This window comes from Ahaetulla prasina, chromosome 2 (assembly GCF_028640845.1).
Source record: "Ahaetulla prasina isolate Xishuangbanna chromosome 2, ASM2864084v1, whole genome shotgun sequence".
NCBI classification, from domain to species: Eukaryota; Metazoa; Chordata; class Lepidosauria; order Squamata; family Colubridae; genus Ahaetulla; species Ahaetulla prasina.
In genome coordinates, this window is record NC_080540.1 from 181,571,342 (window position 1) to 181,597,225 (window position 25,884).

Below are 25,884 nucleotides of genomic sequence, written 5' to 3' on the forward strand. Positions count from 1 at the left end.
AAACCCTCGATTAAAATTTATCGTTAGGCCAGCCCTGCTTGGTGAAAGAAGAGTTTTGAGCTCGCGCTTAAAGGTCCGAAGATCAGGGAGAAGATGTAGTCCCACAGGTAGATCATTCCACAGGGCCGGAGCCCCTACAGAGAACACTCTTCCCCTGGGGGCCACCAGCCGACATTGCTGTCTTCCAGTACTTGATGGGGTGTCACAGAGAAGAAAGGGCATAACAAGAAGCAGTGTGTGGAAGCTCATTAAAAAGAGATCCAACCTGGGACTAAGGAGAATTCTCCTGACAGCAAGAATTACTAATCAATAGAACAGCTTGCCTCATGAAGTTGTGGATGCTCCATTGTTGGAGGTTTTCAAGAAAAAACTGGACAAGCCATTTCTCCAGAATGGTATAAGATCTCCTGCCTTATAGCCATTCCAGAGGGCTGGAATAGAAGACTGCCAAAATCCCTTCCAGCCCTATGATTCTTTATCTCTGTGAATCAGTATGGACTAGGACAGTTTCACAGAACTGGCTTTTCTAGGAAAGCATTCCTACTGATGGACTATGAGCATGCACACTTAGTGCAATCAGGCCTAGAAGCCCAACAGGACTATTCTGCTCAACCCAAGAATGTTTTTCTGAGCCTCTTTTTTCACACTAGTGAAATATTTTTATCAAGCAATTTCCAAATTCTGAAGAGCACTAACTTTACCATGCTTCAGGGCTCTATCCACAGCAGTTTTAGGAGGGCTAATATAAGACTACCCCGTGGGATCAAGAGTCATTGAAATGACAGCTTATGTCCTCTTATATTGTACCCTCTATAAGGACCTTAATTATAACTCTGATAAAATAGCTGATTTTTAAGGTGCAGTTATTATCAGGTTAGCATGATTTAGCTTTCTTCATCATAGCTTAATTTTGTTATATTGTTTGTAAATTAGACTTGATTGACCATCAACGAACCCATTAGCTATTCTTATTCAGTTTTGGGGTTTTTTATTCTTATTTTTTAATGTGTTTTATTTTTAATTCTTTGCAGTCTGTGACTGCAATAAATTCTTATCTTAAAAATACAGATAATGAAAAGGCTGGAAAAATATCTGGGTTACAATAAAGCATTGGATTTTTTTTTTATCTCTTTGCTGCCATCTTGTCATCTTGAATTTGCCATCACTAAATAGGTAGATGATTTGTGAATTGATACTTGGGAGCTTGACAACACAGTCCTTTATTTTTCTCAATGTCCCAAGGATATTTATTTGAAAGGAGAGTAAGTCCAGTTCAATACTGTTCTTGAAAGATTTCAGATACTTATTTTTAGTGCTTTCTTTTTCCTGACAACAGGCGGTGGTATCTTTAGAAAAACTTATATTATGATTATGCCATACTGTTAATGATGATTGCATTTAATTAACAGATAGTCCCCCCTAATACTAAATTCTCTTTCACTAGGATATTATTTTGAACGTCTCTGAAAATGTCTACTCCTGATCCTCCAATGGGAGGGACACCTCGTCCCGGGCCTTCTCCTGGTCCTGGTCCTTCTCCTGGTGCTATGCTGGGCCCTAGTCCTGGGCCATCCCCAGGTTCTGCACATAGTATGATGGGCCCCAGCCCAGGACCACCATCAGCAGGGCACTCTATACCACCACAAGGGCCTGGAGGTTATACTCAGGATAACATGCATCAGATGCATAAGGTAATCGAGGTTGATATCCTTTCATCTGTCTACATATTTGCTTTACTCAAATAGAAAAGGAAATAGGGGGATCTATTATTTTAGTGATGAAATGTAGCACAGCAGAATGTTTTGGTTAGTGTTAAATTTCAACAAGGGGGGGAGGGAATGTTGTATTTCTGTGTTATATTTATTCAGGAGTTCAACCTGCTGTACATAGAACTCTCCTATTTTTCCTTTCAAAAATGTGATGAGTAATAAAACATATACAATTAGTCCTCAATTTTGAGCCCAAACTTCTGTGGCTAAGTATTTAAAAATAGTATTTTTAAGGTCAATTTTGTGTCCTGTGGCTTTAAGGTGTTGGACCAGGGAAGAAGTTGGTTCCTCTTTTCTGACTGAGTTCTTATGTTCTTCAATGCGTGTACTTATTCTTCTGTTGGTTTGTCCGATGTATGTGGTGCTGCAGGCGGTGCATGGGATTTCATATACTCCTTGATTTTCTAACTCAATTTTGTCTTTGGGGTTTCTTAGGATGGTGAATATTTTTCGGTTTGTGCAGAATGCTGTCTTGATGTTGTGTTTGTGGAGGATCTTGCTGATTCTGTCTGTGGTGCCTTTTATATATGGGAGGAGGGCTTTGCCGTTTTCTTGTTCTCTGTCTTGGATTTTAGGGGGGGGGTTCTTTTTGGATTAGTTTGGTAATCATATTTCTCTGGAATCCATTGGATGTTAGTACATTAGTGAGAGTGTGTAGTTCGGTTTTTAGGTGTTGTTCGTCAGCTAAGCATTTTGTTCTGGAGATGAGTGTCTTGGCTACGGAGTTGATCTGTGCTGGGTGGTGGTGTGAGAGTGCATGCAGATAGCGGTTTGTGTGTGTTTTCTTCTGGTAGATGGTGTGTCCTAGGGAGCCATTGGGTTTCCTGTAGACTAAGACATCCAGGAAGGGAAGTTGGTTGTTAACTTCTGTTTCCATGGTGAACTGTATTTTGGGGTGTAGGCTATTGAGGTGTGTGAGGAAGTTGTCAAGTTTTTCTTTCCTGTGTGGCCAGATTATGAAGGTGTCGTCTACGTATCTGAGCCAGAGTTTGGGTTTGTGATCAGATTTTTCTAGAGCTTGGGTTTCAAAGTGTTCCATGTAGAGGTTGGCAATGACAGGTGAGAGGGGTGATCCCATGGGTGCTCCTTCTGTTTGTTTGTATTTTTGTCCGTTATAGATGAAGTATGTGTTGGATAGGCAGTGATTGGTCAGATCTAGGATGTGCTTGGGGGGGTTATATTTGTTTTGGATGGCTGTTAAGGCTTCTTTGATTGGCATTTGGGTGAAGAGGGATATGACATCGAAGCTCACGAGTAGATTGCTGGGCTGTAAGTTTTGTTTCTTTATGATCTCTATGAACTGGAATGAGTTTTTTCCGTGTGAGGTGATGGATTCTGCATGGGGCTATAGTTGTTTGGCGAGAAATTTGGCTAGGTTTTGTAGAGGTGAACCTATGGAGCTGACTATGGGTCTAAGTGGATTCTTGTGTATCCTGTGTATCTTGGAGAGACCATAGAGCTTAGGGCATCTGGATGATTTCTCTCTAGGAATGATTCTTTGCTGGATTTCTTCGCTGATGGGGGAGGCTTTTATTTTGGATCTAGTGTTTTTTTCTAGGTAGGTGGTGGGGTCTGTGTTTAGGGGTTTGTATGTGGAGTCTTGGAGTAGGTTGGTTAATTTGGTTTGGTAGTCAGATGTGTTCATAACCACCGTGGCGTTGCCCCTTGTCTGCTGGTAGGATTATTATGCTGGTGTCTTTTTGTTTTCAGGTTAAGTAGTGCTATCTGTTCCTCTTTGGGTAAGTTGCTTTTGGGTGGCTTGCTGGTGCAGAGGATGTTGGTGATTTCGAGTCTGATTCTGTTAGCGTCATCAGGATTGATTTTGGTCAGGCTGGTTTCAACTCCGCATATAATGGTTTCAGTGGGGATGTGTTTGGAAGTGACTGCAAAGTTGAATCCTTTGGAAAGGACATTGGTTTCGGCTTTGGTGAGGATCGTATCTGAGATGTTATGCACTGTTTGTTTCATGTGTGGCTGTGAGGGGGAGGGGTTTGTTTCTGGCGTTCTTGTAGTCTTTGGAGTTTGTTGGTGTGTGTGTCTGTCTTGAGGGTGGTCTGTGTTTCGGCTCTTCAGACGACGAGTTGTTTGGATTTGTCCCAAAGTGCGGGGTGGATCTTGTTGCTGAGTTTGAGGTGAAGTGTGAGGAAATCTTTGTTGATTCGATCTAGGAGGAATCTTTTTGTGTGAAGTTCATTTCTGATTAGGGCCAATTCTGTTCTTTTTAGGATGCGTTTGGTGGCTGCAGAGTTGGAGTGGAATTTCAATTGGAAGCATGTGGGGATTAAATTTTGATCTCGGCAGTTTCATAGGAATGCGAGGTCACATAAAATGGAAGCTCTTTGGACTTCTAGTTTTTCATAGGTCCTAGTCAGATGGTGGATTTCCTCCCCGTAGAGGTGTGATATTTGTTTTCTGAGATTTTCACGGGTGTTTGTATGTAGATCTTTGGTTGTTCGGGTTTTCTCCCAACGTCTTGCCGACATTTCGACGAAGTCTCATTCGTCATCTTCAGGCTGGTGTTTACTGCTTCGTGCTTCTAGGAGCAATGTGTGATCGCAGCTGTTGGGGGTTTGAACTGATTAGTTGGGAGCTTGGCCGTGTTCTGATTGGGTGGAGGTGTGTTCTTCCCCGACCCGGCCGTCAGTGGAGGAGTGGGACACGACATGATTGGTTGGGGGTTTGGCTGTGCTCTGATTGGATGGTGGGGTTGGCTGTGCTTTGATTGGATGGGGGTGTGTTCTGTTTGGGGGGGGTTTGGTTGTGCTCAGGTTAGTCTGAGTTGCAGGGGGATTTGAGTTGGTGAGCTGCATTGCTGTTGTTTGGTTTCGCGTTCATGGTCGAACATCTAAAGACCTACACACAAACACCCGTGAAAACCTCAGAAAACAAATACATATATATATAATAGGGAGGGGGTGTTCTGTGATAAAAACAAGAGCCATCACTGAGAAGGGTTGTACAGGTTTATGTTAGGGTAGTAAGAGTGAATATCATAATAATACTAGAAACTATTAACAAAATGCCAAGCCAAATACTTTAACATCCTGTGAGAAATAGTACTGGTCTTGGAATGCAAAGTTATATGAAACCAGCACACTAAAGGTCTATTAGTGCATATATGTACTGTTTTGTTTGGACCATAAGACGTTCCGGACCATAAGACGCACCTGGCTTTTGGGGAGGAAAACAAGAAAAAAAAATCTGCCTCTGCCTCCCAGCAAACAGCCTGGTCAGCTTCAGCACAGCCTGGATTTAGCACGAGCAGCTGATTGGTGGTTGGATCGGCCTCCCAGAATACCACCAATTAGCTCTTCTAGGCTGCGGGGATAGCTGCCGCCACCTATCACTGCATCCACATGCCCCATTTCGCTCTCCAGGCATCCTGTTTTTGGCTTCCACGCACCCCATTTTCGGCCCAAAATGGGGCATGTGGAAGCGGCGATAGGCGGCAGCAATGGGCAGCGGTGATCTCCTCAGCTTGGAACAGCTGATCAGCGATATTCTGGGAGGCCGATCCAACCGCCAATCAGCTGCTTTTGCTAAATCAGGCTGTGCTGAAGCTGACCAGGCTGTTTGCTATTTGCTGCAAGGAGGCAAACTGCTGGGAGGCAGAGGCCAAAGGGTGGGAGAAGGGGGCAGGAGGGGCTTCGGCAACATTCACTCTATCAGACGCAAAGACATTTCCACTCACTTTTGGAGGAGGAAAAGTGCATCTTATAGACCAAAAAATACGGTAAATGAAATAATATAGTTCCTGAGTGAGAAAGGCAAAGGAAAGAGGTTGTATAAAATACATGTTTATAAATAAGGCCTTTGCCTTCTACTGTGCTATTGAGAAAGTAGTCCAAAATCTCACATGCATGATATATACATATGTCAATTTTCCACAATTTAGTATTTGTGAATTCTGGGAGCTAGATAGTGAGTGTATGTGCACAATGTATTAACTCATCCTGGCTGGTTAGTGTGAATGCCTCCTTACTGTCTTTTGTATGGTTCCTTAACCTAGTCAGCAGCTCTCTTGTGGTTTACTGTGATGCGTTTATCACATAAAACCATAAAAAGGATGCTGACTGTAGTTAAGAAGACATGGAGGACAAGAGTAAAAAATGTGGCATATATATTAACAAGCTGATTTAAAATGTCATACAAATGTAATTTGAGTTGAATATGAGTTTGATATAGAATATATTTTCATTTATATATTGGATTTATTTCATTCATTATGTGCCTTGAAATCTATGTCAACTCTTAATCACCATACAATCTCAAAAAATGTGTCCATTTCAAGTATATTTAGCATCTGCTGATTACTAGTCAATACATTTATCATGTAAATATAAATAGGACATTAAAAGTATAATCTCTTACATGTCAGCTAAGAAATGAATGTAGTTATGTTTAATGAGACTTACTTCTAGGGAAGAGGGCATGGCATTTGAGCTTGGTCTCTCTAGTTTATCTAAGTCTTGTTTAACTCTCGTGTCATCTGAGTATTTGCTGACTATTCTATGGATAGTTTAGTTCTTCCATTGGAACAAATTTGTTTGGAGGAGTTCTTTATGTGGGCTTTGTATTATTGCAGCCAATGGATTCCATGCATGAAAAGGGAATATCTGAAGATCCTCGTTACAGTCAAATGAAGGGCATGGGAATGAGGGCTGGTGGGCACACAGGAATGGGACCTCCACCAAGTCCAATGGATCAGCATTCTCAAGGTATGGTATGCTTTCAGGATTTGTGTAAAGCACATTGCTGGTTAAATGTAGCGTTTGTTCTACAATTAAATCTCCTTCTTCTACCCTTCTGATTCTTCATAACTTAGCTTCTACAAGAAGCTTTCTCTGTCCGTAAAGGATTTTTGTGTAATTTAGAGCCACATTTCTAAGCCTGCAAGAAGGAGGCTCTCTCTGCTGTAAATACTGGCCCTCAACATATTGAAGGTAAGATTCAACCTGAAGAGTGGGGGAATACACCATTCGTCTCATAAGGAAAGTTAAGTCCTTTTGGAATGACTATATAGTCATGTGAAAAAGAAAGTACACCCTCTTTGAGTTCTATGGTTTTGCATATCAGGACGTAATAAAAACCATCTGGTCTTTAGCAGTTCTTAAAAGTAGGTAAATACAACTCAGATGAACAATATATGACATATTCCCCCATGTCATCATTTATTTTACAAAAAGAAACCAAAAATATACCATCCTGGTAGCTTCTACCAACCCTTGTCTACTAAAATGCAAGCAGGTGCTCCAGATAAAACTGATTTATCCTTGATTGTGGAAAGTACAAAGCAAATGAAGCTTTCTCTCTCTCCCATTTTCATTTCTTTTCTCTTTTTGTCTTGCCCTTTTTCAGGTTACCCTTCTCCACTTGGTGGTTCCGAGCATGCATCAAGTCCAGTTCCAGCTAATGGCCCTTCTTCTGGCCCCCAGATGCCATCTGGCCCTGGTGGAGTCCCATTAGATGGTACTGACCCCCAAGCATTAGGGCAGCAGAATCGAGGCCCAACTCCTTTTAACCAGAATCAGCTGCATCAATTGAGGGCTCAGATCATGGCCTACAAGATGCTTGCCAGAGGGCAGCCATTGCCCGACCATCTTCACATGGCTGTGCAGGGAAAAAGGCCAATGCCTGGAATGCAGCAGCAAATGCCAACTCTACCTCCACCTTCTGTATCTGGAACAGGACCAGTGCAAGGACCAGGGCCTGCACCTGGACCAACACCTCCGAACTACAACAGACCTCATGGTGAGTTACGCTGAAGTCTTCGAGACCCATCTAAGGCGAGGTTCTCCTAGGTCTCTTCTGGGATGTCTTTCCTTTGCTTAGATCAGAGGAGTGAAAAGTTTAATGGTGTTCCTATGCTTTCCCGTGTCTTCCACAGGTATGGGAGGGCCTAATATGCCCCCTCCTGGACCCTCAGGAGTTCCTCCAGGAATGCCTGGGCAGCCCCCTGGTGGACCACCCAAGCCCTGGCCGGAAGGTAAGGCTGTGGATTGGGAGACTTGGGTTTTTCATTGCTACATTGCTACATTGCTTCATTCACATCTCAATAATTAAAGGCTTCCAAGCTTCAGCCTGGTTTTTGCTGTAAGGAGCTACCATGTCATATTTTTTCAGTGATACCCATATGACTTTTATTGCCTGAAAATATGTCACTAGTCTGAAAATTGCCACAAAAGTTATTGGGTTTGAGGATGGATATCTGTCAGCCTTGCAAAATAATCCAGACCAGAAGTACTTCTAGGTGAACTAATTCTATTTTTTGTAAATTACATTAACAAAATCTTAGTAATTTGAAAGTACATTTCTCCTCCGTTGCATTTGCAAGTCAAAAAACTAGGGAGAGTTCCTTCTGAAGCATTGCCATGACCACATTCCTTCTCCAGACTAAGCTGGCTCTTATCCCACTGTTTCCCAAGGTCATTCCCACATGCCACTAATATCTTTACTTTCAAGAATAAAGTTACCTACTTTATCAGAAAATGTTTATTTTTCTTTATTCACAAGATTTATATCCTATACTCTATTCAAAATGACCAGCAAGGTGGCTAGCAATATGGTATAAATAATAAAAATAAATAAAAAATAATGCATGAACACCCAGGAACCCTGAATTCTTCTGTCAGTGTCAATATCTCATTGGAATGCTCTGAGAGAACATCATGAATAGCTCGGAGAAAACCTATGATCAGATAAAGTTATAATCAAATATCGTTCAACAGAGGGCCTCTGGTGGCTCAACAGGCTAATGCAGCCTGTTATTAACAGCAACTGCCTGCAATATTGCAGGTTCAAGTCCCACCAGGCCCAAGGTTGACTCAGCCTTCCATCCTTTATAAGGTAGGTAAAATGAGGACCCAGATTGTTGGGGGGCAATAAGTTGACTTTGTATATAGTATACAAATGGATGAAGACTATTGCCTGACATAATGTAAGCCGCCCTGAGTCTTCGGAGAAGGGTGGGATATAAATGCAAAAAAAAAAAAAAAAACTTATTACATGGATAATTCTCAGCAATTCTGTTTGTATTTATGCAGCTTTGATTGAGAGCTATTTAGATAGGCTAAATATTATTAATTATTAAATAATTATTTTTAAACAATTTTTACATAGTCACCTGTCTCACAATAATGATTGGGCTTAAAACAATAGTTAAAGCAGCGATGCCAAGATAAACAATAGAAAAAACTACACAAGCTCATCTAACTTGGACCAACTTTCTGGGGAAATCAGCCAAGTCTTTAGAGCCTTATAAAAGGCTAACGGGATCTTTGTTAATTGCCTCTCAGGTCACTTACTGCTTTGGGAATCAGCATAATATAATTGCCATACAACAGATGCAGAGTAGCATCACATTTTAAGATAGACAGTGATATGACACTTCCCCCCCGCCCCATTTCCAAGATGAAGCTATAAGATTAAATTTCTACAGCAGGGAAATGCTAGCATATTCTTTCCTTTTGCTCTTTAAATAAAAAGCATGGCATAGGGCCGGGCTACTTACGGGACCGTCTGCTGCCACCGAATGCCTCTTACCGACCCGTGCGCTCTCACAGAGAGGGACTCCTCAGGGTGCCGTCGGCCAGGCAGTGCCGACTGGCGACACCCAGGGGAAGGGCCTTTTCTGTGGGGGCTCCCACCCTCTGGAACGAGCTTCCCCCAGGACTTCGCCAACTTCCTGACCTTCAAGCCTTCCGCCGCGAGCTTAAGACACATCTATTTATCTGCGCAGGACTGGACTAGAATTTTAAATTTTTAAATGTTTAAATTTTAAATCTGGTTTTAAATGGGGTTTTATTATTTATATCTCTATTTTAAATATTCGGCCTATATAATAAGTTTTTTAAATTAATGTTTTACTCTGTATATATTTATGTTTTTTTATATGGCTGTAAACCGCCCTGAGTCCCTAGGGAGATAGGGCAGTATAAAAGTATGAATAATAATAAATAAATAAATAAATAAATAAATAAACTTATTCAAGTACATTCACCTAAATGCTGAAGCCAGTCTCTGAAGAGTTTATTATTTTGCATATATGCCCCCAGGTTTGTATATGAAGGAACCCCACAAAACATCTTCCAACATTGTTCTTCAACAGGACCAATGGCAAATGCTGCAGCCCCTACTAGCACACCTCAGAAACTGATTCCTCCTCAGCCAACAGGCCGTCCTTCACCAGCACCCCCAGCGGTACCTCCAGCAGCATCCCCTGTCATGCCTCCCCAAACTCAGTCACCCGGGCAACCAGCCCAACCTGCCCCAATGGTGCAGTTCCATCAGAAGCAGAACCGTATCACTCCAATCCAGAAACCAAGAGGACTTGATCCAGTTGAAATCCTTCAAGAGAGAGAATACCGGTAAAACTTTCAATAGCAACATTGAACCTGATAGGATATCTAGGTGACATTAATTTGAATGAATGGTCTTGTTGATGTTATGGTTAGCTTTCATGTTAACTGCATTAAATAACCAAGCTACAGGGAATATGCTAAACAGGCACCAAGACAGCATTATAAATTTAGCAATTTATTAAAAGCTACCTGGTTGCCGAGGGTAGATTCTATTACTTGGAACATAACCTTTCTGCTGTATCTAAAAAACTTGCTGTGTATGTCCCTGGCTACATTCAGGGATTTGGGGGGGAGGGAGTTTGTTATTTTTAGTCTTTCATGGAACCCCCAAGTATTCAAGGAACCCCCAAGTCCTGAACTAGTGTCTCTTGTCTCACCTTTAGCTGTTGGGCATTAAATGTGACTCTCTCAAAGCAGTGCCCTTCAAATGCTTTGAATTAAAAATTCCCATCATTCCTAAGGCACCGTATTGGGAACAGGTGTTTTCGGAAATCAGCACTGGATTTCTTGGATATCTTTTGCTTGATGTATACAATCCTTCATGCTGAAGGTCCTAACCTCTTATCTACAGCTTGCAGGCTCGCATTGCTCATAGAATCCAAGAACTTGAAAATCTTCCTGGGTCCCTGGCTGGAGACCTGCGAACCAAAGCAACCATTGAACTTAAAGCCCTACGACTGCTAAATTTCCAGAGACAGGTTGGTGATGCACTGCTGAAATTTTGTTACTCAGGATTTTGTTACCTTTGAACGCTGAAATTGAATCAGTCATCTCCAGAGTTTGCACGTATTGTGAAAGAATGAAGCTTATGCTTGAGTAGCTTCCTTTAAATAAAATTCTTATAGAAACTCTTAAAATGTTCTCCCCTTAATGGGGCTTAGCTAAATAAGTGCCAAGCGGCTTTGCAGATAGTTCTTCTTGTGCGACAGAGTGATCCTGTATTTTCTGCTGCAGCGGAGCTCCAGTTTCACATGCCAGTGGACCATCCTCTTTGATCTCAGCCCTCTGAAATGATCCTACTGAACGGGTGGGGTAATTTCACAGGCATTTGGAATATAGAAAACAACAGCATGCATAAAAAAACCATAGTGGCTTTGGTGGCCCAGAGGGTTTTGTGTTTCATTTTGTTTATTAAGCTTTTGATACATCTTGACATGAGTAGATCTTCGCAGCAGCGTGAGTCTAGACAAAAAACAAAGAGGCAAAGACAGAAGTGAAGTAGATTTTGATAAAGAAGCCCCTTTGCAACTCAAGCTAGAGAGTATGTCTGTAGTGGCTTTGGTTGGCTGGTTTCTCTGTAATAGCCTTCTTTTATTTATTTTATTAGATTTGTAAGGCCACCCAATCCAAATAATGTGACTCTGGGAAGTGTAGAACAGAAAAACAAATAAGTAAAAGGAAAGTAAATTACACAAAATATACATAATATTTAAATGTAAGTGTTCTTTTAGCCAGAGTATAATGGTAGCGTAGTAACAATGCCTGGTTTAACATAAATGTCTGGGTGTTGTTTTAGGGACCGAAGTGGAACTGAGATGTGTTCCTATTTCAACACTTTGCTACTTTTTGTTAATCTCTTTTCCCCATAGATTTTTAGAATCAGTTTTATATATTTGTCTTACGTTGCTTCAATACCCATTCTTGTTCTACTTTTCAGAAGGATAGTTCGATGGGTGTTGTGTTTTTCTTTTGCGTCCAGGCAGAGTTCAGTACACTTAAGAATAGGTAAAACTATTTAAACTATGGAAAAGCAACAGAAAAATCTGTTCTCAGAGATGTGTCAGGTATAGTGAACTCTTTTTCGGAAGTATTTCTCATTATCCTTGGTGATGTAAAATACAGAGGTTTAAATTTTAACATTGATTCTGATATTTGACAACAAACAGAGACAACATAAAATGTTTTAGTTAACATATACAGTAAGTGAAGCATTTGATTGGACCACACTTTATTCTCAATTGTCATATACTTTTCTTTTAAAACTTTGTTCCACAGCTGCGACAAGAAGTCGTGGTCTGTATGAGAAGGGATACTGCCCTGGAAACAGCACTGAATGCTAAGGCATATAAGCGTAGCAAACGGCAATCCTTACGGGAAGCTCGCATCACTGAGAAGTTGGAGAAACAGCAAAAGATTGAACAAGAAAGAAAACGCCGGCAAAAACATCAGGTACCTATGGTTTCTACTTTAATTTGAAAAAGTGGCATTTATTCAAATAGCCTCAGCTTGCAACCGTAGTCGGGACCACAGTTTCCATGGATTAAGCAAGGCAATTGTTAAGTAAATCATATCAGGTTTTACAAGCTTTTTTGCCACAGTTGTTAAGTGACTCACTGAAGTTGTTAAATGTACCTTGCAGTCAGTTGTTAAGCAAATCTGGCTTCCCCCATTGACTTGTCAGAAGCTGGCTGTGAATGTCACACATGGCAATTGCATGACCCTGGGTTGCTGTAACCATTGTAAATTCAGGCTGGTGCTAAGCTCCCAAATTTTGCTCATGTGACTGAAAGGATGTTGCTGGAATCATAAGTGTGAGGACCAATTGTAAGTCACTTTTTTCAATGCCATGGTAACTTTGAACAGTCGCTAAACAAATTGGTTGTAAGTTAAGAACAATCTGTAATAGGATGCCAGAGTGGATAAATAATGCAATATATTTATTATTAGCTTGTTAATAAATATATTATAATAAATACAGGATACTAAGATATATATTTGGACAATAGCTAACTATTGTCAAATGTGGATGATCTAAATGTGCCTTAGGCTATGGCCAGTGAAACACCTTCCAAATCTTTGAATGAGGATTTAACACCAGCATACTGTGTAATTACTGATACCATGCTTGTGATACAAACAAGTGTAATCCAGCGTAATCTGAGCAGCTTTAAACTGTGTGGGCCTCAGTTCTCAAAATTCCCCAGCCAGACATGTTGGCTGGGGAATTTTGGGAGTTGAAAGCCACACAATTTAAAAGTCACTGAGGTTGAGAAACATTGCCCTAACCTATGCATGGCTCATTCATTAAGCCATCAACTGTTCTTTTTTTAGGAGTACCTCAACAGCATTCTCCAGCATGCCAAGGATTTCAAAGAATACCATCGATCAGTCACTGGCAAGATTCAGAAGCTGACAAAAGCTGTGGCCACTTACCATGCGAATACAGAACGTGAACAAAAGAAGGAGAATGAGAGAATTGAGAAGGAGAGAATGCGTCGGTTGATGGTATGGATTTTTCATGTCCATGTGTAGAATGAATCTGACTGATCATTTACATGAATGCTCCCAGTATAATTTCAGAAAATTATAACTTGCATCTGTGTATTTTACAGGCTGAGGATGAAGAAGGATACCGAAAACTTATTGATCAAAAGAAAGATAAACGCTTAGCCTACCTGCTTCAGCAGACAGATGAATATGTGGCCAACCTCACAGAACTGGTGAGACAGCACAAGGCTGCACAGGTGGCAAAGGAGAAGAAGAAGAAGAAGAAAAAGAAGGTAAGTGAGTTAAATCAACCTGTTCAGATCAGTGAAATCACTCAAAGGCAAGCCCTGTGTTAATCTTTGATTTGAGATGTGTCCCATGTCAGTCTTCCAGGGGCTGAAATTTCTGCCATGTTTAATAATACATCTCTTATGTTTTTATTTGCAAATCTTGGCACCAATTTGAGATTAAACTATGGTGTCTACTGGTACTACATTGCCCACCTACAAAATTTATTAGAAAACTGAACCAGAGCACTTCCAAATGAAAATATATTTAAATAAACATCTCTACATCAATGATATAGAAGCCCAAATATCTAAATTAATGTCAGAATGAAAATGTAGGTTCTTTGTGCATTAAAACTGGAAAAAATAACCTAAATGCCTTTCAAATTCTTCTCTTTTTTTAAATACTTCTCTCCATTGTAATAGATGTTTTTCCTGATCTTCATTTCTTTTAGAAGGCTGAGGTTGTGGAAGGACAGACTCCAGCAATTGGACCTGATGGTGAAGTAAGATTCCCTCCTCCCAAACTAATTTAATTGTACCTATAAAATTGTGTATGGATTTTATTGCATAATGAGTACCTGCTTTCTTATGGTAGGGAAACTGCTTTTATTTGGGCTAGCAAGTGGAATGGACTGATACAAGCAGCTGGCATTGAAAATTGCTTTTAGAGGCTGCAATTGGTGTATCAAAATTTCATCAATTGGTGGATTCTCCTAAACGTTTCTTGTAGGAATACATCAGAGATGGTATTCAGCTGGTTCAGACTGATTAGGGCGAACCAGTAGCAAAAACTTTAACTGGTTCGCCAAACGGGCAAATACCACCTCTGGCTGGCCCTGTCTGGTCGTCCTATATATGTTGCCTTTGCCACATGCCCCAGCTAATTGCCTCACCTCACCTCCGCGCCTCACCCGTTCTGCTCACCAAAGGCAAGCATGCCTCTTGCTTGCCCTTTGCGTCAGGTCGGACTCGGGGCCCAGGGATGCGCCATTCCCTAACGCCCCAGAGCCTCTGGCCAGGCCGGGGAACCTGCTATTCCCTGGCTCTGGCCTTCTCCGTGGCCTTTGCCTGCCCCGCTCACCCTCCACCTCGCTCACCTTTGTCTGCATCTTGGGACTGGTGAGACCTCCAGCCGCCAGTAGTTTTCGACTGCCTTCCAAGCAGCTCCGCTGCAACACCATCCCTCTGGCACAACAAGCTGGGTCTGGCCGTGAGCAGCACCCACAGCCAATGAAGAACAGCGTGAAGAACAGGCTAGCGGCAGCTGGAGGCTTCTCACACCAAAAAAGAGGCGGCGGCTGTAGGCTTCTTACACCCAAAACTACAGGCCAAAAAAGGGTCCTGAAGTCCTGTCACCACCACCCTGTTCTTCGCACCAGCCACATACGCACACCCAGGGGTGAAATGTAAAATTTGTTACTACCAGTTCTATGGGTGTGGCTTGAGGGGGGGTTAATGTGACTGGGTGGGCATGGCCAACTTTTTTTTTTTACTTTTAAAAGCATTTTTTACAACCTCCTCGGCCAAAGAGGTTGTAAAAAATACTTTTAAAAGCCTCTTAATGATCAGGCAACTCAGCTGGGATCGCCAGAGGAGCCTTTTAAAAGCATTTTTTTACAGCCACTTCGGCTGAAGAGATTGTAGAAAAAAATGCTTTTAAAGGATTCTGACGATCCCAGCTGAGCCGCACAATCATCAGAGGCTTTTTTTTTACTTTTAAAAGCATTTTTTCAGCCAAAGAAAAAATGCTTTTAAAAGTAAAAAAAAAAAACCTCTGATGATCGCTAAGCTCAGCTGGGCAGCGGTGGGGGCAGGGATTTTTGCTACCGGTTCTCTGAACCACCCGCCGCCATCGCTACCAGATCGGGTGATCCAGTCCGACCCAGGAGCATTTCACCCCTGCGCGCATCCCATTGCCTGCCAGCGTGCATGCGTGGCAGCACTCCATTGCCAGAGCTGGCTAGGAGAATGGCCTGCTGCACAGGAAGGACAGCATTGCAGCAGAGCTGCTCAGAAGGCAGCCAGACTGCAGTGTCCCTTTAAAGTACTTCAGTGCGGGGAGAGAAGGGGCCATAAAGGGACAGGCCGCAGGAGCTTCCTTTTCTGCCAATTCTGTGGGCGTGGCTTGATGGTGGGTCATGTGACTGAGTGGGTGTGGCCAACTTGATGTCACTCACAGCAAGGTGCCCCCCACATGACCCCCCCACTAAGCCACGCCCACAGAACCAGTAGTACAAAAATTTGAATCCCACCATTAGATTACATATTTTGTAGTCCAGTTTGTATCATGAATATTCTGACAGTTAAAAATTACTGCATTCTGGCAAAAACTGTGATATTTCATCTACTCATCAGTATTATCAGCAAAAATAGTGGTTTCAACAAAAAGGACTGCCCAGTTACACATTTCCAGATAGAAAGAAGGTAGTGTTCAATGTGTGAGTTTGGGCCACTCATTCTCTCTCAATCTAGCCTACCTCACAACAGTGTTGTTATGGGAAAAAAAACGGAAAGAGGACTGTGGATGCCACTGTGAATTCCTGGAACAAAGGTGATAGAAAAATCTAAGGAAGAAAGGAACATTTGCATATGTTTGCAAGCATCTACAGATGCAAATAAACACATTGATTGGAACAGAACCATAATACACTTAACTACCATAGGAACATTTTTGAAGCAGTCAGTTGTGCCCGATTAATCTGTTTTTCAAGTGCTAACAGGTTGGATAAGGTTGGTGAAAGCTATGAGCCCCTTTGATAAACAACATGCCCAGGTTATCCTGTGTACCAGCTTAGCCAGCCAGTGCTTGTAATGTCTGTTCAGCTGTATTGGCAAGTGTTTGTCCTATGTTAAAGATAGATTCTTATTGAGGTCAACACTGTTGTCAAATCTGTAACCTGTGCTGCTGTCCCATTACTTTATCCATTCCATATGGACAGTAAAAAATAATGTTCAGGAAGAAAAGGTGGAAGAGCCACATTGTGCCTTGGATTGCAACTGTATTAGCCTTCCACCTCCCCTGGATCTAGTTTGCTCTGGTAATGTCGTAAGTCTTAATATTTAAGACAAGTTCTAAAAATGACCACTTATAATTTTGATAACTCCTCACTTAACAAAGATGTATTAAGGTTTGCACTCTGGGCCCAAATTTCACCAATATAATCTTGGGATTGGAGACTGCTTCAGAGGACACAAAGTGCTTACCTTTTGTTTGTTTGTTTACAATTAAGCAATGCCATTTTTTCCTCTGCTTCCTCATATAGACACATTTTATTGTTTTGAAAATATTTTAACAGATATTTGGAAATATAATGTATAAAATAATACTGCATATAAAAATACCTATTGAGCACTTTTAAACCATTATTCAATCCAGTCAATATTTTGTAGTAACAAAGCCACTGACAGTCTTATTTTGGGCATTGCAGCTTTTAATTAACAAAAAAAACTTTTAATTAATAAAGAAATTAATTAATATGGCAGCTTATATTATTTAAAAAATCAGTCAGAATAAGCAATTAATAGAATTTTCTCTCTAAGCTCAGAAAGTCCTGCTGTATAATAATGAACCAGGCAAACAATTGCTATGGAACGGGCAAAAATCTGGCATTTTAAAGCCTTATGTTAACAAAACCCAACTATTCTGATGTTGTATAAGTCCATATGTAGAGTTATAATTAATAAATGTGCCAACAAAAACATTGTGCATCTGTTTTCTCCTATTATGAATTTCTCCTCACAGTAAATTTGATATTTATCGTCCACTGATAGTCCTACTGTTGCATATCAATTGCCCTGTTTAAATTGTGCGTCCATTTAATTGTTCAATCTCTGTTTCTGAATTATATTTTGGTAACAATTTATGAATAAATCCTAGCAGGTGTTCTGAATGTTGTGTTATAAACCTTTCAAATTCAGCCATGGTTTCTGAGGGTTCCTTTTTTTTGTCATTCTTTTGAACCAAATGAGTGAAATTGCAGTTAATTGAAATGATTTAGGTATTTGTAATCAAGGAACGAGTATCAAAAGATTACATTTTTGTTTTATTAAAGATTAAAGAAATCATTAAATAAATCTTGCAATTATACCTGTTTCTCTACTGATGAAATGTTTTTGCATTCATTTAAAAAAAGCAAGGGGTGATACATCTGATAAACACTTTTTCTATAGTCATCTCACGTTTTTATGTTTATAATTCAGTAATCTCTAATAGAGAGTACACTTTTGTTTGTACCTCACCGAAGATATTTATGCAAGCCTTCTGAGAGTCCTACTCTGTAGTGGCAGTAACCATAATACAATCTTTTTTTCCTACCTCCTCCATTTCCTGAGGTCTAATATTAAACGAGATTAGAATTGTACTGCTTTAGAATTATACTTTATGTGAAAAATACATGTTAACATATTGTTGTATTTCTTCAGCCGTTAGATGAAACCAGCCAAATGAGTGACCTCCCTGTGAAAGTGATTCATGTCGAAAGTGGGAAAATTCTTACTGGCACAGATGCACCAAAGGCTGGACAGCTGGATACCTGGTTAGAAATGAATCCTGGGTAAGTTGCTTGCAGAATTCACTGTTATATTTTCCCTAAGAAAAGTGACATGCAATATGTTTATTCTGTGCATTTTTTTTGCAAAATTTAATCATAGCAATGCAGTGGAGTGGATGCCCTCAAGCTTGTGAAGACTGTAGCCTGTATGTGTTGTTAAAGAACTTGCTGAAGTTGTAATGGACTCTGTGTCTGGAGTCAAAGCCAAGTTCGCCTGTTATCAAGGCAAGCTAGCACCTCAGATGAGTTGGGCTGAGAGTATGACTGGCCCAAGATCACCCAGCCAGCTTTCATGGCTAAGTTGGGACTAGAATTCATATGTTCATGGTTTCTAGCCCAGTACCTTAACCATTAAACCGAAATGAATTCATCTTCCTTTTTCCTTCTTCCTTCATCTTTCTCCCAGTTTCCCAATGATTCTGAAGGAAGGACTTCAATGATTCTAACTGACTTGGCTTGTCAGAGGTATTTCTCTATAATAATTCACAATGTCATAATTATTTAAATAGATATGAAGTAGCACCAAGATCTGACAGCGAAGAAAGCGGATCAGAGGAGGAAGAAGAGGTGAGGAGGAATGTTCTCTTGATCCATTTGATCTGTTTAGATCAAAATAAGACATGTGTGCTATATTTGAAGCATTTTTTATCCTGGATTGAAAAGAATTTTGGTAAAGACCATTTGATGTATTTTATCTAATCTTACCTATATTCAGATAGAGCCTTCTTGTCATCTTGTCATCATGAAAACAGAACTTAACTAGCAATTTCTACTTCTCATTAAATTTTGCTTTTTTTCACTTAAATACAGTATAAATCAATCCAGCAGGATTAAACTGTATCTTCAGTCAGTCATTCTTCTTGCATTGTACCATTATAAGTGCAGATGCATGTGAAAAATTACACGAGTGAAAGAAGTAAAGGAGACACAATATTTTAGCAAACATAGCTGAACTTTAAGCAAAGACAGTGCAGAGAGCCTGTACTAACTGTCTATCTGTGTTTCTAATCACAAAAGATAATTAGACACACACACAATCTAAGATACTTTTCTGTGAGATGGAATATAATGGTATAAATCCTTCTGCATTCTCCTTTCTTAAATAAGACTATATTGCTTCTAATTCAGGCATTTAATGCATTGTTATTGTTTATGAAAAGCATTTTCCCTTTTGTTTGGTTAATGGTTGTACAGTGAGGAGCTGAAAGTGACTTGAACTGTTCTCAGTTTTTACCCCAATCTTCATCCAAAAACAGCCTGAGAATTTTTTTGAGATCAGTTATAATTGGATGGTCTCTATTTCTATCTAAAAATGTCAGAAGAGAAAAAAATGGGAATGATGTGGAAAGAGGAGAAAATTCATATCCAGGGACCAAATGTTAGAAAATTCTTATAACAGACAGCTTAAAAAGAAAAAATTAAAGGGAAAGGATAGCTCAGCAGCCCCCCCCCCCCCCCCGGTCGTTTTTTTGTTTTGTTTTTTTTGGCTGCTGCTGCTAACATCTTGAGGGGACCGAAGGAGAAGGCAAATGAGCAGAACTGATGGGGTGATCCTTCAGTGGCAAGTTATTGTAAGTTACATTAAATTATTTTGATTTGTGACAGGAGGAAGAAGAAGAACAACCTCAGCCTGCTCAGTCTGCTCTGCCTGTAGAGGAGAAGAAAAAGATTCCAGATCCAGACAGTGATGATGTATCAGAAGTGGATGCAAGGCACATTATTGAGTAAGACTCATATAGTGGCGGGGTGTGTTTTTTTTTTTGTCAGCTGTTTCTTTTGGCATTCTTTTTAAACAGAGGTGAAAAAGGAGGGTGGATGTATATGGAACATCTCCCCTAAGTGAAGGAGGGCAGCCCACACCGGAAAAGACCCATCTTCTGCCTTGGAAAAAGTAGAATTTGGAAGCCCATTGGGGGTTTGTATTCCCCTTGGTTCCCTAGGAGGAATAGTCCCTAGGGGATTATACCCTGGCAAAATACAAAATGGCAGAAAAAGGAAGAAATAAGGTTGATGATCTCTCTCTCCCTCTCCCCCCCCTCTCTCGCACTCTATTCAAAGGAGTAGCAAAATGGCTAAGCACAATTGCATAATTACCATAGTAGGGTAGCAATTAAGAAAGGTGCTATCCCAGGCATTGCTCTTCTTCTTCATCTTCATATTAATGCAAAAATAGATGCTGCTGTGGATCCTAGGTTCTGAAATTAGAGCTATTCTTTATTATAGACGCCTTTTTTTGCTTGACAGCAATCCTCCTTAGCAACTAATAATAAATGAAAAGTTATGTAATTATACATAATAAAGGACTGTTGATTTGGGAAGGCTTGAAGAGAACAAGGGAAAAAACTGTCCATTCTGTCTGCCACTCTTTAATGGTTCCATGGTTACTATAAGGAGAACATGTGCCGCCTAGCAACAAGGACCAAGCTTTGCTTCCTTGAAGTGGAGCAGCTCCCACCAAGATCATCTGCATTATCTGGTTCTTCCACAGGCCTTTCTGCAAGAAAGAACTAGGAAGACTCTAATAGACTGTGATGGGAAATATCCCCAGCTTTAGGTATTATTCAGAGGTTCCAGGCACAATCAGTCTGGAGCCAGGCAACTTCACTGGAGATTCCAGTCAGTCACTCAGCAGGGAAACAGATTCTTGAATGATCCTGAAAGAATGAATCAATAGTGTAGTACAGAATTTAGCTGTTTACATTCCCCATTATGTTACCGACACCCCTTTTCCTTTCACAAAGCTATAACTTTAGTCATATTCATCCCAAAACAGAGAGGACGAATCCAGAGCAGGTCTGAGTCCCAGAGCAGGTCTCAGCTGCCAGTTGTCCAAAGGCCCTAACAAAATTTTTCTAAGAAATTGAAGCCTCAGAACTAGAGTAAACTAAACCTCCACGGCTCTGCCCCTAAAATAGATGGTAGCGAGGAGGGATAATCTTCTCAAGTGATTTTTTAAACTGTAAATATTTCCAAAAAACAGCATATATATACAATTAAACTCTAAAAGATAAGTCAATCCTTGTGGGGCTTTTTCTGGTCTCCCACACCTAGCAAGAATTAATCTCCTTCGAACTCTCCTACTACAGCAGTTATAGTGCCAGTAAAGTTAACACACCCATTCTATCTTTCTCATTCCCTTAAAACTTTTTCTTAGGAATGCCAAGCAAGATGTTGATGATGAATATGGTGTGTCTCAGGCCCTGGCAAGGGGGTTGCAGTCTTACTATGCTGTGGCTCATGCAGTCACTGAAAGGGTGGACAAACAGTCATCCCTCATGGTGAACGGTGTCCTCAAACAGTATCAGGTAAGAGTCAGAGAGCAGGTCTTTACCGTTTGGCTGAGCCTAGATGTTGAAATTCAGTGTTTTGAGCTGCTCTGTAAAACAAGACCACCATTTTCTCTTTGCAGGGTCTGTAATGTCTTTGTGTGTCTTTTTCCCATCCACAGATCAAAGGTTTAGAATGGCTGGTATCGTTGTACAATAATAATCTCAATGGCATCCTGGCTGATGAAATGGGCCTGGGTAAGACAATCCAGACCATTGCTTTAATTACATACCTCATGGAGCACAAACGAATCAACGGACCCTTCCTCATTATAGTACCTCTGTCGTAAGTATACCTCGAAGACAGGTGGGCAACTTTGAGACTATCTGTATCCGTGAAAAAGCACTGTTATGGTGTGCTGATTGAAGTGTTAATGGGATGCAATTTAATAGGAAAAATAAATAAAGCTTTCAGAAGTCTGTGGTCCAAGCACACGTGAATGAAACATCCAGGGCAAGAGAAGCAGCACGTGATGTGCTGCAGTAACTGTTCCAGAGAGTGAGCAATAAAAAGATAACAAAGTTCACCATTAACAACGTCTGAGAAAGTATTTTTTATTATGAATGAGTAAATTTACAAGTTTGGTTCAGGCATTATATATGTTGGTGTTCACTGACTATGGATGAGAAGCCTACCCCTGACTTGTCTGCCCCATTCAAGTGGGGTTGGGGTTTTTTAATGACTCCGTTAAAAAGGGGTGGGTAAAACTTTTGAGAAATAAAAAACCTTTGGACAAATTCTTTACTTGAGAAGAAACTTAACTACCAAGAATTGGCAACCAAAGATTTTAAATAACTTAAACATTTGTTTTTCATATAGTTATTTAATGTACATTAATTTTGTAAGAGACTGAAATAGTTTAATTCATTTAGTTAAATGATAAAAACAGCTGCATGGGAAAAAAAGTATAGCACTGGTTCCACCTGACCAGTCAGCAGATATGACTACAGTTTTGTTACACTTCTAAAAAGTTGCTTTTTTTTTGAAGAATGACAAATAATGGTGATGCCAATATTAACTTTAAAATTTACAGCTTTACAGAGTTTTTAGTTATTTCTTAAAATGGTACAGTGAACTTAGTTGTGTACATTAATTAATGAAATAGTGAATTTTAAATTCTATAATTGTAAACCCTTTGTTTATTGATATTTGTTCATCTTGTTCCATCCTCTATTGAAATAAATTACTAGTTTAAGATAAGTGCATAAAATTTGAGTGCACAGTTTTTATTCATTAAACATATGGTTATGAGATTTAATTTTTAATTCTTGAAAGAAATCAGAAGATATTTTTTATAAAATGGAATTTCCACTGTTTTTCTGTTTTAGAACTCTATCAAATTGGGCCTATGAATTTGATAAGTGGGCTCCTTCTGTGGTTAAAGTCTCATATAAGGTAAATACCAAGATTGGGATTTTCATATTCTTTCTCATGATCTGAAGTGCCATTTTTACTGCTATCTTCTGTCTTTTTTTTTTATTTATTTACATTTATACCCCGCCCTTCTCCGAAGACTCAGGGCGGCTTACACTATGTTAAGCAATAGTCTTCATCCTATTTGTATATTATATACAAAGTCAACTTATTGCCCCCAACAATCTGGGTCCTCATTTTACCTACCTTATAAAGGATGGAAGGCTGAGTCAACCTTGGGCCTGGTGGGGCTTGAACCTGCAATAATTGCAGGCAGCTGTCCTTGGATGTATGGATAGAAGTATCTCATTGCTGTATCACTCCTGTGTGTAAGGCCTGAATGTTTTCATCAGATCTTCCAGTTCAATTCTGGATGTTGCCTCTTAGCTTCTCAAACTATTCAGCTAGCCCCACGAAGCTTATTCCTCTCTCCAAAACTGTCAAGCGCCCAGGAAATCACGATATTCAGGCTATTCAAATGTGTATGAAGACTTATTTCAGGCTTAAACTCTACAAGAATCTGGCCAACTGACGGTTAAGGGAAATGTACTAGAGATAATAAGAGAGGAATTCAAGGCTAGACTTAGATCCCTTGGGGTTGCACAGGGACATGTTTGACCCATCCCTCGGGCTCAGCCTGGTCTTCTCCTACAAAAAATTCTGTGAAGTTTAATTCCATGTCCTTGTTTACCTATCATGTGGAAAGTTTATAAAGTAGGTCAGTCAATTCATTTCATGGCCATACATGCAATTAACAGCATAGATTAAATGTTGTGTGTGTGTGCTTTTTTTAGGGCTCTCCAGCTGCAAGACGGGCATTTGTACCTCAGCTTCGAAGTGGAAAGTTTAATGTTTTGCTTACTACATATGAATACATCATCAAAGATAAACACATTCTTGCAAAAGTGAGATTTCCCTGTTCCTATATTTTTTTATTTATGTGGTTCTATTTATATATTTTTTTCTTAAAAAGCAACTGAGAAGAAATTGATTTAGAACAGTGTTTTCAAACTTGGCAGCTTTAGGATATATGAACCTCAACTCCCATGCTGGCTGGGGGAAAAAGTTGCAAACGTTTGACAAACACTGATTTAGAACAACAGAAAAATGCCATCAATATATAAATATACAATCATAGAACAATGGCAGCCAGCAGTAAGAAAATAGCATTAATGTGCATTGTCTGTGGCTTATTCGCAAACATTTGTGTCCCAGTCCTAAATGTCAGTATATTTTATATGTACTTTGAGTGTTTTAAGATTAACCTAGGAAGTTATGAAAACATTCTGAGAGAGATCAGTGGCAAATGAATTCCATGTGGTTACCAAGAGGATAACATGGGTGTGTTTGTGTAATCATCAGGAATCAATTTTGTTTTGATTTGGTTTTGTTTACTTTAGACTATTACCAGTTTGGGGGTGGAGGGTGAGAGGAGGCAGGAAGTAATAGAATGTGTGTATGTGTGTGTTGGAGGTGATTTTCTGCAGGTTGCTTAGCAGCATTCCAACAAATTCTCAAAGATTGGTTTGTAATAACTGATTCAAAACTTCATGGCTGTGATTAAATTAAAGGAGCATGTGATATCTCAACTAAGCCTAGTTTTGGCAAACTGTGGAACTGTGATTGTTTGCCAGTCTCAAAATCTACCAAATAATAAATGAATAATCTTTGTGAGTTTGAGTTAAATGAGTTATTCTAAAAATAGTGTTTCTTTATAAATGAAATGCCTGTATAAATGAAATGATTTTATTTTTCCTTATTTAATATTTTTGGTAACATCTGTGATACAGAATAAATAAATTAATGGCATGTTGAGGACTTGTATTTCACTCCTCTCAGAATATATACTTTTTCCTTAATAACATTTTTAAGCCAAAATCAGTAGCAATCTAACTCAGACAGTCTGTGTCTTTACAATGAGAATGTGTCCTGGGGGAAAGAAGCTTGTATTCTGGAATCCAGGCAAATCCTTACAGCTGCCAATTCATATTGTCAGATTCGTTGGAAGTACATGATTGTTGATGAAGGTCACCGGATGAAGAATCACCATTGCAAGCTAACCCAGGTTCTGAATACACACTACGTAGCCCCACGTCGTTTGCTGCTGACAGGAACTCCACTACAAAATAAGCTACCAGAATTATGGGCTCTGCTCAATTTCCTCCTTCCAACTATCTTCAAAAGTTGTAGCACATTTGAACAGTGGTTTAATGCTCCATTTGCCATGACTGGAGAAAAGGTAAGTGCTGAAAGAAGCATCTAACTCTGTTCTTCAATCAAGGCCTTGTGAAGTTCTGCACAACCCTCCAGTGGTTCTGTCTGAACAATGGCAGATGTGTCGAGTCGGAGCTGGGCTCGACAGGCAGTCTGCCTCAGATATTTCATTCTCTCCTGTGCGGGATAGCCTGTTCCACTTAAGAACAGAATTTGGTTACTCTTTGTGGTGGATTCCTCAGTGTATCATAATAACCTATTGTACACAACTCCAAATAATCTGATTATAGTAATAAAGTATAGCATTGCCCAAATCTTGCGATTTTAAGGTTGACTTTTTTTTAATGAGTTTTGTTTTTGAATAGATAGTTGATTTTTTTTCTGAGAAGACTACCCTCTCTTAAAGGATCTTGAAAGGTGGAAATGTTCTTGAATTGTTTGAGCTCAAATCTTACTTGTTGCAATCTAAAGAATTTTAACATTGGTGTTAATAAGATTGTATATTGGTTGTGCTAGTTACCTAAAGCAGCTACATAAACTAAGTATTATGATCATTTTTTAAAGTATTAAACACGGATTTATTCTAGCCAAATAAAATGTTCCTTATATTTGAATTTAATAGTTTCTCAGATACAAACCCAAGTTTCTTTTTCACCTAGAATGCTAAAGGAATTATGGGCAGAGTATATTTGTTTATCATACCTGTATTCCACGTGGTCCCAGTAAAGCCAATCAAAGCCAGTTGTATCAATTG

At 39.9% G+C, this 25,884-nt stretch overlaps 1 protein-coding gene across 14 annotated transcripts in view; it reads left to right on the plus strand.

The window, feature by feature from the left end:
• Nucleotides 1-25,884, plus strand: part of SMARCA4 (SWI/SNF related, matrix associated, actin dependent regulator of chromatin, subfamily a, member 4) — a 68,969-nt gene that overhangs the window by 18,790 nt on the left and 24,295 nt on the right. For all 14 annotated transcript variants that reach the window (XR_009153204.1, XM_058166900.1, XM_058166903.1 and 11 more), the window contains 18 exons: nt 1,445-1,691; nt 6,355-6,487; nt 7,128-7,520; nt 7,657-7,755; nt 9,877-10,135; nt 10,701-10,827; nt 12,125-12,298; nt 13,181-13,354; nt 13,462-13,629; nt 14,079-14,129; nt 18,049-18,179; nt 18,686-18,743; nt 19,782-19,900; nt 21,331-21,481; nt 21,625-21,788; nt 22,832-22,898; nt 23,711-23,821; nt 24,913-25,155. Coding sequence is in view for 13 of the 14 variants with exons in the window: in XM_058166900.1 (XP_058022883.1) it covers nt 1,470-1,691; nt 6,355-6,487; nt 7,128-7,520; nt 7,657-7,755; nt 9,877-10,135; nt 10,701-10,827; nt 12,125-12,298; nt 13,181-13,354; nt 13,462-13,629; nt 14,079-14,129; nt 18,049-18,179; nt 18,686-18,743; nt 19,782-19,900; nt 21,331-21,481; nt 21,625-21,788; nt 22,832-22,898; nt 23,711-23,821; nt 24,913-25,155 (2,844 nt within the window). In the remaining variant the exon portion in view is untranslated. The remainder of the gene's footprint in view (nt 1-1,444; nt 1,692-6,354; nt 6,488-7,127; nt 7,521-7,656; nt 7,756-9,876; nt 10,136-10,700; nt 10,828-12,124; nt 12,299-13,180; nt 13,355-13,461; nt 13,630-14,078; nt 14,130-18,048; nt 18,180-18,685; nt 18,744-19,781; nt 19,901-21,330; nt 21,482-21,624; nt 21,789-22,831; nt 22,899-23,710; nt 23,822-24,912; nt 25,156-25,884) is intronic.